At 40.2% G+C, this 12013-nt stretch overlaps 1 protein-coding gene across 5 annotated transcripts in view; it reads right to left on the bottom strand.

Annotated features, from left to right (window-relative positions):
* Positions 1–225: 225 nt before the first annotated feature.
* apba1a (amyloid beta (A4) precursor protein-binding, family A, member 1a) overlaps positions 226–12013 on the bottom strand; it is a 67277-nt gene continuing 55489 nt past the window's right edge. For all 5 annotated transcript variants that reach the window (XM_053481128.1, XM_053481129.1, XM_053481131.1 and 2 more), the window contains exons 7-14: positions 11703–11735; positions 10736–10822; positions 9626–9811; positions 8623–8802; positions 8314–8526; positions 7987–8106; positions 3682–3822; positions 226–3587 (exon numbers count right to left, since the gene is read on the bottom strand). In XM_053481128.1, coding sequence (XP_053337103.1) covers positions 3516–3587; positions 3682–3822; positions 7987–8106; positions 8314–8526; positions 8623–8802; positions 9626–9811; positions 10736–10822; positions 11703–11735 — 1032 coding nt within the window. In that variant the 3' untranslated portion in view covers positions 226–3515. The remainder of the gene's footprint in view (positions 3588–3681; positions 3823–7986; positions 8107–8313; positions 8527–8622; positions 8803–9625; positions 9812–10735; positions 10823–11702; positions 11736–12013) is intronic.

The following is a 12013-nucleotide window of genomic DNA, read 5'->3' as shown; positions in this document are numbered from 1 at the left end:
CAGGACTATTAGAGTCTTTGATGCTAGACTCTGTCTGTCTTTCATCACTTCACATGTCAGAAACTACAAGGGCTACATCTTTAACATTTATAAACTTTGGTGTAAGTGTGTTTCTGCAGTGTCATAGTGAATATGGAAAGACGTACCTTCTGCACTTTAGTGTGGGAATAAGGTCAAAAAATAAAGTAATTAAAAAACAAGAGGCTTGTGTATATATTTTCTCATTAGGTCATTTATTGTCGTAAATACTGTTACAAACATTCCTGCTATGGCGTAGGAATGTGGCTCAATGATTCATCACAGAAAAAGCTCGCAAAATAAATAAACATTGCCAATGCTTTACAGGAAGTGTTAATTTTCCCCCCTATTTCTTTACCATATAGACAAACATAGATATAAGTTTAAATACATTCAGAGCGAGTGCATAAGAAACACTAGTCGAACCCGGCATGTAGTCTCGTTTTTTAATCTCCTAATTACAACCGCAACACAACGTCCTGTGTTTACTCTCACAGTACAGACATCAGTGTGTACTTCTTTACATCCATGTGTGTGTGTTTAGGGGAATCGTCAATGACCATAAAGCAGCACATACAGTGTTTTTTTTTTTTTCTCTCCATGTAAACCCATCCAAAGCCAACAACACCGTTAAAGCTTGCATATATGTGGCCTTGTTTGTATACGCAGAATCGCAGAACCCATCTCCATCTATTGCAGGACAATTCGGATTTGCCACGAACATCATCACTTTTCTGTTTGCTAGAGCCCGAACGAGTGCATCTCACACACACACACGCACTTCGGTGCAGTGTAATCAAAGGTTTGCCGTCAACACATCCCAGAAGCGGAAGCCGAGCACTTACACGCGTTTAACCATCTCTCCTTTGATCTCTTAAATGTACATACTGTATATACACGATCACGGGATGTATATACTGAAATGTATGAGCGTATATAAATATATATTTGTATGCTGTTATGGAGCTGGTTTTGTCGTACGGTGGAATGAATTGTCGTCACACATGACACCCATTACTAGCATGAATGCATACCAAAGTCATGATAGACCATGCTTAAGAAAAGCATGACGCCGTGACGCTTGTCCATGGAGATCAGAGCAGTCGTAAGGCAAAGATGTTCAGAGATGAGACACTCAGAACTGTGCTTACAGGAGCCAGGTGTTGGTATAGGACACTGCAGGTATAATGTGGCCTTGTGATTGGGAATGCGGACGTTAAGGATATGTGCACTGATATAGTGGTACCAATCATTTCATGATATCATTTATAGACATGGAAGAAAGGAAATTCTATTTCGTGTAGCGATTTATGTATCTGACTACAGAATTTATTTTTTTTACAATTTAATGTATATATGTTTGCATTTGACGGTAAAATGTACTTTATAATCCTATAGGTGGTGCTTAAAATACAGCATCCTCTGTGGTAGGAGGAAACTATTTGTTGACTCTGTTTAGAATTGTAATAAAAAAAAAAAAAAATGTATTATTGAATTGAGATATTTATAAAATCCTGATACGTACAGAATCGCGATACAAATCGAATCAGCACCTAGGTATCATAATAATATCGTATCAGGTGATCCCCGGTGACTCCCATTGCATCCCTAATTATTTATATCACAGTATCATTCATGTTGGTGTCGGTCTGGGGATCAGCCGGTGGGGATCAGCCAGGGCAGTGACGGATACTAAATGCGCACGGAAAGCAACCGAGGGTTCTACTGTATGTAACCCCCGATCCTGAGGAGAACTCTCACTCCATCACGGAACACCCGAGAGATTGTGACGGGATCAGTAATGCAGGACATGCTCGAATCATTTAAAGTGGTGAAAAATTACTAGAATTCTGCAACTGGTCTCAGAACAAACATTGTTTATAGTTTTACTTCAAACTAAATAAAATCATACTCTCTTATAGACAGGTTGGAATATGACTTATAACACATTACATTACAAACATATTTCTTCAAATAATTTTTTTTTCAAGTATCATTTTTTTTCTCAAACCAAAAATAAAATACTTATTACACATACAAACAGATTTTTTTTTTAACTTGAATATAAACAATCAAAGAAAAGGAGAAACGAAAAATATGTTCTGTACACTAGAAAATGGTGGAAGTGATTCGCACCACAAATAATGAGGTGAAGATAAATCCATCGATCAAACAATTAATCAAACATCCACTATTTACCATCATTCTAAAAAGTGACCAAATTTTAATTTGGACTAAATTTGGTCTTCAGTAACGAAGTATAGCTTGTGTTTCTTTGCGCTATATCTTGATTTGATCACCTTGGTGATGTTTTTGTATGACGTCACTATTGTAAGGCATTCACGATCCTCGTTGTGCGTGATACGATTAGATCCTGTTTGGTGGAATTATCAAGTTTAGGATGTCAACTGGAACCTAATAAAGATTATTTCAAAGACCTTACTCGTTCTCTATACCGTTCATCTCGTACAGGGTGGTGGGAGGCCTGGAGCCTATCCCATGTAGCGGGGTACACTTGATCCATCGCAGGGCGCACCAACGAGCGCATACACACATCGGGAACACCGATTAGCTCACTCTGCACGTCTTTGGATTGTGGGAGGAAAAATGCGAGGGAAACATGCAAACACACGCAGACCTGAAGGTGGGAATCGAACCCTCAACCCTGATGGTGTGGGGCCACAGTGCCAACCACTACTGAATAATTGGCACCCTGTTCAGGGTGTACCCCGCCTTGTGCCCTAAGCCTTCTGGGATAGGCTCCAGGTCGCTGTGACCCTGAATACAAGATAAAGCACTCATATAGAAGATGAGTGAGTGAGTGAGCGAGTGAGTAAAGGGGTCTAAAAATGTATTTATTTTTTCATTTTCTTATTTCCAACTCTAAGAAGTTTTCGAACCCCTTCTGTGTGTGACCGGAGCACATGGTTCTGTTTACTCTAATAAGCCTTACTTTAAGGGAAAGCACACTTAGAGCCTGCAGTTCTTCAGAAATGTTTAGCCAGCTCCTCCACAATTCTTCCTAACAGCTGCTCGTTTATAACTCGAGTGCAAGAGAATAAAGCTGGAATGTTTGATGGTTGCCAGGTTCAAATAAATTACATGTGCGGAACCAAAAAAAAAAAAAAAGAGAGAGAGAGAGAGTTTCCATAGCGAAGATCAAACACACTGCACGGCCAAACGGCGTGAAACGTTAACAAGGTGGAGTGCTATGAAATATGAATTTTAATCAAGGAAATTTCGAGAAGGGTGTCACGGTGCTCCTTTATGCCGTGTCTGACTGTCAGGTCCTTCCAGCTGGATGGGGAGACGTGTGCAGAACCAGAGAACCAGCCTTGTGCCGACAGAAAGTAAACAGGGAGGAAAGGAAACATCGTGGATAAATATTGGTCATGGATTCACTCACGCAATCATCAGTACACAGGATAAAGATCAGGGTGAGGTGAGGTGAGGTGAGGTGAGGCGAGGTCAGGAGGTTGAGGGTATCATTGTGGCTTTTAGATGTAAACTGGTTGCTCCTGGGCTGTCAACAGGCGGTACATGGCAGCAGGCATAGTCTTCATGTGAATCTGTTTGGAAATCAAAAAATAAATACTTGTGTCACACTGCTGAGAAACTGAACGTACACAAAAACCCCCTGTTCATACTGTACGTGACGCTTACCTCGCCAACTGCATTGGACAGAATGTGTACGATCTTCTCATGAGGGGTCGCAACCACGCTCTGGCTGTTGATCTCAATGATGCGGTGGCCAACACGAACACCACCTCGTTCAGCGATCCCCCCTCTCATAAGGCTGCAGATCTAATGGCCGGACAACAGGACAGAAAGCTTTAACATGCTGACTACAAGCACAAATGGGTGCTACAAAAGATTTGCGGTAATGTGGCATTAAGTCAATACGCCTCCATTTTACAACCTCCTCTCCAAAACTGTGTGCACATCTGTAGAGTCGTGCTGCCGCCAAGAACTGTCAGATACTGTGTTGTCCCACATTATCAGTAGCTACAGTATGTTGCAATTAGTGTAATCATTAGCTTTCCATTATTTGTTTATCTCCTGTTTGCTCTTTCTTGCCTCATTGTATTTTTGGTCTTTCCATTTGTACTTTTTTTTTTTTGACGTCTTCTACCCTTTTGGATATTTTTTATAGATTACTCCCTGGTCTAGGCAATTACACTTATTTACTTATAAATACTATTTAAATCTGGCAACACATTTAAACATGCAACTATAAATACCCTACTGAGGGGTGAACTGATTAACATTGCTTATGTCATGCCAGTGGAACCTGCCAAGAGGTGCGATATGATAGTCAACAGTAGGTTCTCGAATGTGTTGTAAAAAAAAAAGAAAAAAAAAAAAAGCAAGGATCTGAGGGACTCTGGCATGTGCCAAGCTTAGATGCTATAGATGACTGGGTCAGAGCAACTCCAAAAACAGCAGGTGATGTGGGGTGTTTCTGGTACTGCATGCAGTGGTTAGTACCTACCAAGGTAAGACAAACAGAGAACTAGTGACAGGGTCATAGGCAGCCAAGGCGCAATGATGCGTGTCGGGAATAAAGGCTAGAATGGCTTGTCCATTCCCACGGAAAAGCTACGGTAGCACATACTGCTGAAAAAATTAATGCTGTTTCTGACAGAAAGTTGTCAGGACACAGTGCATCGCAGCTTGTTGTGTATGGCCGCAGTAGCTGCAGACCAGTCAGGATGCCCGTGTTGCTCAGGGTCCACTGCTGAAAGTGTCTACCATAGGCATGTGAGCATCAGAATTGGATCATGGAGCAAACGGAAGGAGATGGCCTGGCCTGATGAATCACACTTACGGCCGGGTGTGTGCCTTGCTTACCTTAAAGGGCACCAAGATGCACTATGGGAACAAGGCAAGCTAGCAGGTTCAGTGTGATGCTTTGAGCAGTTATTTGCTGGGAATGTTATTTTTGACATGTATCTCCTACCTACTGTATACAATACTGATGATCGAGCACACCTTTTCACGGAAACAATATTCTCTGATTGAAGGGGCCCTGACACACTACAAAAGTTGTTCAGGAATGGTTTGAGGAGCATGCCAAAGTTCAAGACATTGCATTTTCCATATGGGAAGTCCTAGATAAACTTACAGGACAGGAGCTTATGAGACTTGCACACTTTGTGGAGCTCATGCCTTGAGTCAGAGCTGTTTTCATGACACAAGGGAGACATATATACTGTACTCTCAACTGTTTTTACTTTCAGTAAACTTAATGTGTAAATATTTGTATGAACACTAAAAGAGTCAACACCATAAGACATGAACTAAAAATGTTTCACAATGTGTCCCTGAATGAAGGGAGGCTCAAAATCAAAAGTACTAGTCAGAACTGGTGTGGCCACCAGCTGCTTGAAGTACTGCAGTGCATCTCCTCCTCATGGACTGCCTATTGCGGACAGTCTGAGCACTGATGGAGGGATTGTGTGTTCCGGGTGTGACTCGGGCAGTTGTTGTGGCCATCCTGTACCTGTCACGCAGGTGTGATATTCGGATGTACCGATCCTGTGCAGGTGTTGTTACACGTGGTCTTCCACTGCGAGGATGATCAGCTGTCCTTCCTGTCTCCCTGTCTCACAGGTGTCTCACAGTGCGGACATGGCTAGCCACATCAGCAGTCCTCATGCCTCCCTGCAGCATGCCTAATGCACGTTCACGCAGATGAGCAGGGACCCTGGGCATCTTTCTTTGGGTGTTTTTCACAGTCGGTAGACAAGTCTCTTTAGTGTCCTGCGTTTTTAGAACTGTGAACTTAAATGCCTACTTTCTGTGAGCTGTTAAGGTCTTAACGCCCATTCCACAGGTGCATGTTAATTAATTGATTATGGTTAATTGAACATGCATGGAAAACATTGTTTAAACCCTTTACAATGAAGATCTGTAAAGTTATTTGGATTTTTACAACATTATTGTTGAAATACACTGTCCTGAAAAAGGGACGTTTCTTTTTTTGCTGAGTATATTTTTTTTGCTGAGCCCCTTCCTGTTCCAACATGACTGCACACCAGTTCACAAAGCAGAGGCTGGGGCTGGGTATAATATTTGAGGAAGGAACTTGGCTGACAAAGAGTTGGAAATAAAAGAAATGCAATCAAGCAGTAGCGGATTCTGCAACTAAGACATACAATATGTGGCACGAACACAGACATGTAATCAAAAAGGAGATCACAAAGGAAAGCAGTTTTAAATATGATGAATTGGACAAATGAAACTTCAGGAATACTTCCTGTTTCATGCAATGCTTAAAAATTTTAGAGTAACAAAACATTCGATAATAAAATAAAAACATGTGATTAGGTTAAAGTTTAAATAAATTTATTCTATTATACAATTGCATTGAATTCTGTCAATAAACAATTAATCCCGGCTAATTCAAAACTACACTATGACATCTCAACTCAGGATGAGAGAAATGAGAGAAGCTTTTCTTATTAAGTTTTATCCAGGATTTGAGCACTAAAACAGAACAGTAACAGTACAGTAGAAAGCACTTTCAGTTACTTAATCTTTCCATGGGGTTTTGATCCTTTGGCAATCTGGCCAAAACTGGGGCATTTCTGTATTTATTCTGAACTTGGGTTGACTGAGGATATTTGAATACAGAATAAATTTACAAATCCTTTAAAAACAATAAAACAGAAAAATATCTGTAGTAATAAGATGTGTTACAGCTGTACTACATAGAGATATGGGCCTGGTTTCCCGATAACGCACACTCTTAGCGCGGTATGGAGACTCTTAAGATATATCTTATGCAAGTTGATTACTTTTTTAAGTGTGTTTCCCGAACTGTCCCTTAGGAGTCTTTTTAAGTCGCTGCCTCTTACGTCCGACGTTACAAGGCGCTGTCTACAGTGAAGGTGCTGAATCGATTTTTCACTCCTTTCGCATGACAGCGTTAAGAAAGACAGCACTTTCTATGCAAATTAAACATTGCATTAAATTCTTCCAATAACGTTTATTTCGACTTGGGTTAACTTATCAATAGCATGCCATAATAGACAAATATGTAAATTAAATCACTAAACTGTTTGTATTATTTTCATGTAACATGTAGTGGCGGTGAAACGAACCAGGTATACAATTATAGCTGATTGACAAACAGCTGACAACACTCTTCACCAGCTTCAGAAACAATGTAAAGCATGTCAGTGGTTGGGGTTGTATAGCGCACTATGGAATATATACGATGAGATGCCAGAGTAGAGGTTTTAAGCATTACAATCACTCAGAAAAATGAATGGATGAGGGGTTTGAAACTCCCAAGTTGACATTCTCATTTAACTAAATCAAATTTCATCATAAAATAAAACGTGTGAAAAGAAAAGTCCACCCAGTCATGGATGATGGCTAATTATCAATGAAACATATTTTAAACAAAAGGCGCAGAGAACACGCTGTATCGCTGCCATATCTGTTGCTTTCTGGACGCCACCATGATTTCCCATTCACGCACCATGATCTTAGCCACTTAGAGCCAAATAGTTTGCCACCTGTTCAATATTAAAAGTGATTGCCAATTTTAATGCATTAGTCACATTATGAAATAGGCTAATCAAAAGTCACTCTATTAGTTCTGATATCAAATAAAATTAAGTTCAAGCCTACAGTATATTCCATCATTAATACGACTTTGATGACGTGCCATAATGTGCTTCCATACACCACTGATTTATAAAGACGGCTGCTCAGTGGCGGCGACTAGCCTCTTGAGCTGAAACAACGCTAAGAGTGAGTTAAGGTTGGTCCAGACCAACCTTACGAACGCATAACTTACCTAAGATCTACTTAGAGTACGAACGTTTCGGGAATCGCGGCATAACGTTAAGAGAGAGGTTAAGGTACAACTTAAGAACTACTTAGCGATAAAAAGCTTTCTGGAAACTGGGTCCTGGTTGAAAGATACTTGAAGTATTCCTTTAAGCAAATACCCACAATGCCATTCTGTACGCTGAACCCCAACTGGTATCTCAGGTCTGGCCTTCTGATGAGTACGGTGGTGACTGGTGGGCATCTCACAATGTTCAGCTTGATCCTTGACTGGTTTTTCAGCCCCTGAGGAACAAGGCACGCCCCATAACCAGAAACAAGCCCATCATTTAACAACATGGCAAATAATTCTTATTATCTAGATTGTCATTATTTAAAAAAATTAAGAAAGTCATTAAAACATTGAATTTCACTTTTGCCACCACTGTATAAGAAAATATATACATTAATATCCATTCTAATTTTACATTTAAAAATTGCAAATCAGTGCACCTTGATGATGCTCTGGCAGGTGGAGAGAGGAAGTCCAACCAGACTGGTGCCATTAATAGACATGATCTGGTCCCCGATATTCAGCCTTCCGGATTTCTCTGCAGGCCCAGCATGCATCATGTTAGCAATGATGACTGTAGGAAGGATGGAGCCCCAGCCGGACTCTACAATCACCACTCCTAGGATCTCTCCTTTCTGCTTCTCTATGTAAACCTAAGCAACACATATACAGTACACATTCTCTTAACTTAAGTTGAATGTCTTTGTTTGTGATGTCTTTCCTGCATTCCGGCGCCGTTGTTCACTCACGTCTTTGCAGTTCTCTGACTTAGAGAAGTGTATGAGGTCATCGTTGTACATGTCCTGTGTGTTTAGGAGGTCACTGTACTCTTTCTGGCTCAGATCCTCAGGGTTGATGCCATTGGCGCGCAGGAATTCCTGATATGCTACACTGAAGGCCTGGCCAATGGACTGTGCGATGAGTTGGGCCTGTGCACAAAAAAGACAAGGGAAAATATATGAATAGAACTTAATGCACGTATTAAAAAAATACGCTTTTAAGGATGCATGAATCCAAGAAGTGAACTATATGAAGCGATAAAGCTTGTGGTAATGGTAACTGCAAGAATTTAAAACTACTTTCACCCCTGGGTGCTTCATACAATACAAACTGAATAGATAACCCACAACTTATAACCCTCAGACTGATAACCCTCAGACTGTATAGATAACCCACAACTTTTTAAACGTCCAAAGAGTTCCAGGTACACATTTTTTGCACAGTATAAAGAAATGTCAGCCTTGATGTACATTCGCCGGTCTTTTTTTCTTGGCAATTCCCATCCACCAGTCAGCTCTCACCTATCATACTACAGCTAACAGGGGCAGTGAAGGATGATGGGTGCTTCCCCCAAAGCACGCAAGAATCCAATCTGGATTCAAACCACACACTATGGGTAACATTAAACTCATAGTAAACTGATATACTGTAACAGTAAACTAACTAGCTTTTTCAGTAACAGGACACATCTAACTAACCAAACTCACCAAAGGGGAACCACCAAGACAAAGGTTATTGGAGGTCACTGTTATAACAATAATAATAATAATAATAATCTTGCACACATGACTACATAAAGAAATGTGAAGCCTTTGATGTACCAATTATATCAAGATGCTTGCAGTGTGTCACTTAATTCGTGATATTAAAATAATAATAATAATAATAATAATAATAATAATAAAACTTGTATCAAACATAAGCAGGTTTTGAAAAACAGCGCATTAACCCAAAATAACAAACTGGACTCACGTCTTCAGACTCAAACACGTGACAGATCATCTTGTACTGGCGCTTTTCGTCTTGGGCTGGGTCAGACGCCTCTACGTTCTCCTGAGAGTCAGAGCGAGGCATTCTCCTCCTGGCCATCAGAACCACAATGTTCCCAATGTCAGCAATGTAAGAAATGGTTCTTAATGGGTGGTCCATCATGGTCTCCTGTAGATTACAAAAAAAAAAGATCAGTACTGACAACTATCCAACATAAAGGACTCCAATGTCCTGCACATTTTAGTGTTTTTCCTGCACCATCACAGCCACTTCAATTCAGAAAAGGCTTTTAATGATCTGATTTGTTGAAATTAGATGTGCTTGGAGCAGAGAAAACTCATATATACACAAATGGTTGTTAAATGGTGAATAAAAATCAACCTTATTATTAGCAGATCGACTTCCAGAAGTGATGGGTATGAGAATCCTGTAATGCTGTAACTTTTGAGTATATACAGTAGCATCAAGCAGCACTATAGTGTCATTAAAATACAGGTTAAGTACAATTCTAGACTTGTATATTCCGTGTCGAAGTTCACTGAGGTCGTTCTGGTGGTGTATGGTGGACAAACAGCCTTAACATGTCAGAGCTCCTGGGATTTAAACAGACTAGATCCAGTAGGGAGCAAATCTGTTATAAACTATAAGCTATAAACAGACATTCCGTCACCAGCTTTTCGTTTTTCTCAAAAGGCTAATAAGCCAAATCCTTATTATATTACCAAGAAACCACGAGCAACAACTTGTGTGATCAACTCTTAATAATAAGTACACACACTTTTAATGTTTGTTCGGAGCATCTGCAATACAAAAACATAGAATCCATGTTCGACATACTGTAGTGCATTAATGTAAACCATGGAGCTGGAAATACAGCCAGACCTGCTGTTAAAAAGAGTATATAAGAATTCTAACCTCATGAGCGATCATAAGACTCGAGCATTTAACTGTGCTGTCGTATAATCCCTTCTTATAGTTCTTGGTATAATGAGAACGTGTTCTACTTATCCATAAGCATGGTAAAACATTCGACATCATGTGTGTGGTGAATACTGTATAAAAGGAATGTTTAAGGACACGGGGTTAGCATACCTGAGAGTCAGCATTCAGTACTTTGATTCTTTGAGTGGAAATGAAGAGATCCACCTCTGTCATGGGCTGCGTCTCGCCCTCGGGGGCCTGCTGACACAGAAGTCATTTCACTGACCATCAGTCTCTCGCTCTCAGACACGTAGGAACACGGACACACACACACACACACACACACACACACACACATATATATATATACACAAGCCATTAAAAGAAAGACAGAAACACTGGTCAGATAGAGAAAGTTAATCATGTAAAGGTTAATACAAGGCCCAGATGTGCAGTGAAGGAGAAATAATCCTTCTTTTTTTTTTAGTGACCTTGGCCAGCTTTGTAAAGAACATGGCTTCTTTCCCAGTAATATCTAATCAAGTGCAAAAAAAAATCTCTGCAGCTTCTTTACGGCCAGCAGGCTGGGGTTAGTGCGATGGTGGTTAGTGTCATCCCCCCATCTAAAAGGCTTGTTTAGTGTTTGTGTAGGCAGACAGAAGAAATGAAAGGAGTGACAGAGTCATCCAATACGGAACACATACATGAGTGGCATAGCAAAAGTCAGAACTGTCGGGGGCAGGTCTTAGGAAAAGAAAAACACCAACACAGCACATGACTTTAGGAAAAATTGAGCCCAAAAAGATAAGAACGTAGCAGAAGCCTATATTTTCTGTATCCAGCAAAAATAATTGAAAATGTGAAAAATAAAAATTAAATAAATTTAAAAAAATAAAATACGGGCTCTACCTTTTTTCCGATGTGTTTCAAGATTCATGTTGGATATGAGATGAAAACAATGGTACACATTTAACAGACAAATGTCTGACACGAAAGGACTGTGATACAGTATGTTGCTGGATTCAGAAATACAGTGCACAAGCCAAAAACAAAAAAAGAACAAGAAAAAGAAAAGGAAGAAGAAAGAGAGTGGGTGGGGGGAAAAGCAAAACACCAAACGGATGATGGTTTACTGCACCTTCTTCCTGTTTTTGGCTAATTTCTGGGCCGTCTGCTTGGCATGGAACAAACAGAGACAGGAACATGGTTAGAGCGGCAGAGAGCCCAGATGACCCAAGCTACACTGCTGGGTGTGTGTGTGTGTGTGTGTGTGTGGCCAACTGTCACCGACTATAATACACACAAACCGGAAAAAAAAAAGAGTTTTAATGAAGCAATAGGTGACATACCTTAGTAAGACAAGTCTGCAATTGAGATGGACATTAAAAAAATTGTAAAATAATGAAATCCAATGTAATTTCAAACATTTCAATGATGTGATTTATATTT

Source organism: Clarias gariepinus, chromosome 21 (assembly GCF_024256425.1).
Source record: "Clarias gariepinus isolate MV-2021 ecotype Netherlands chromosome 21, CGAR_prim_01v2, whole genome shotgun sequence".
NCBI classification, from domain to species: domain Eukaryota; kingdom Metazoa; phylum Chordata; class Actinopteri; order Siluriformes; family Clariidae; genus Clarias; species Clarias gariepinus.
This window is presented reverse-complemented; position numbering and strand designations above follow the sequence as displayed.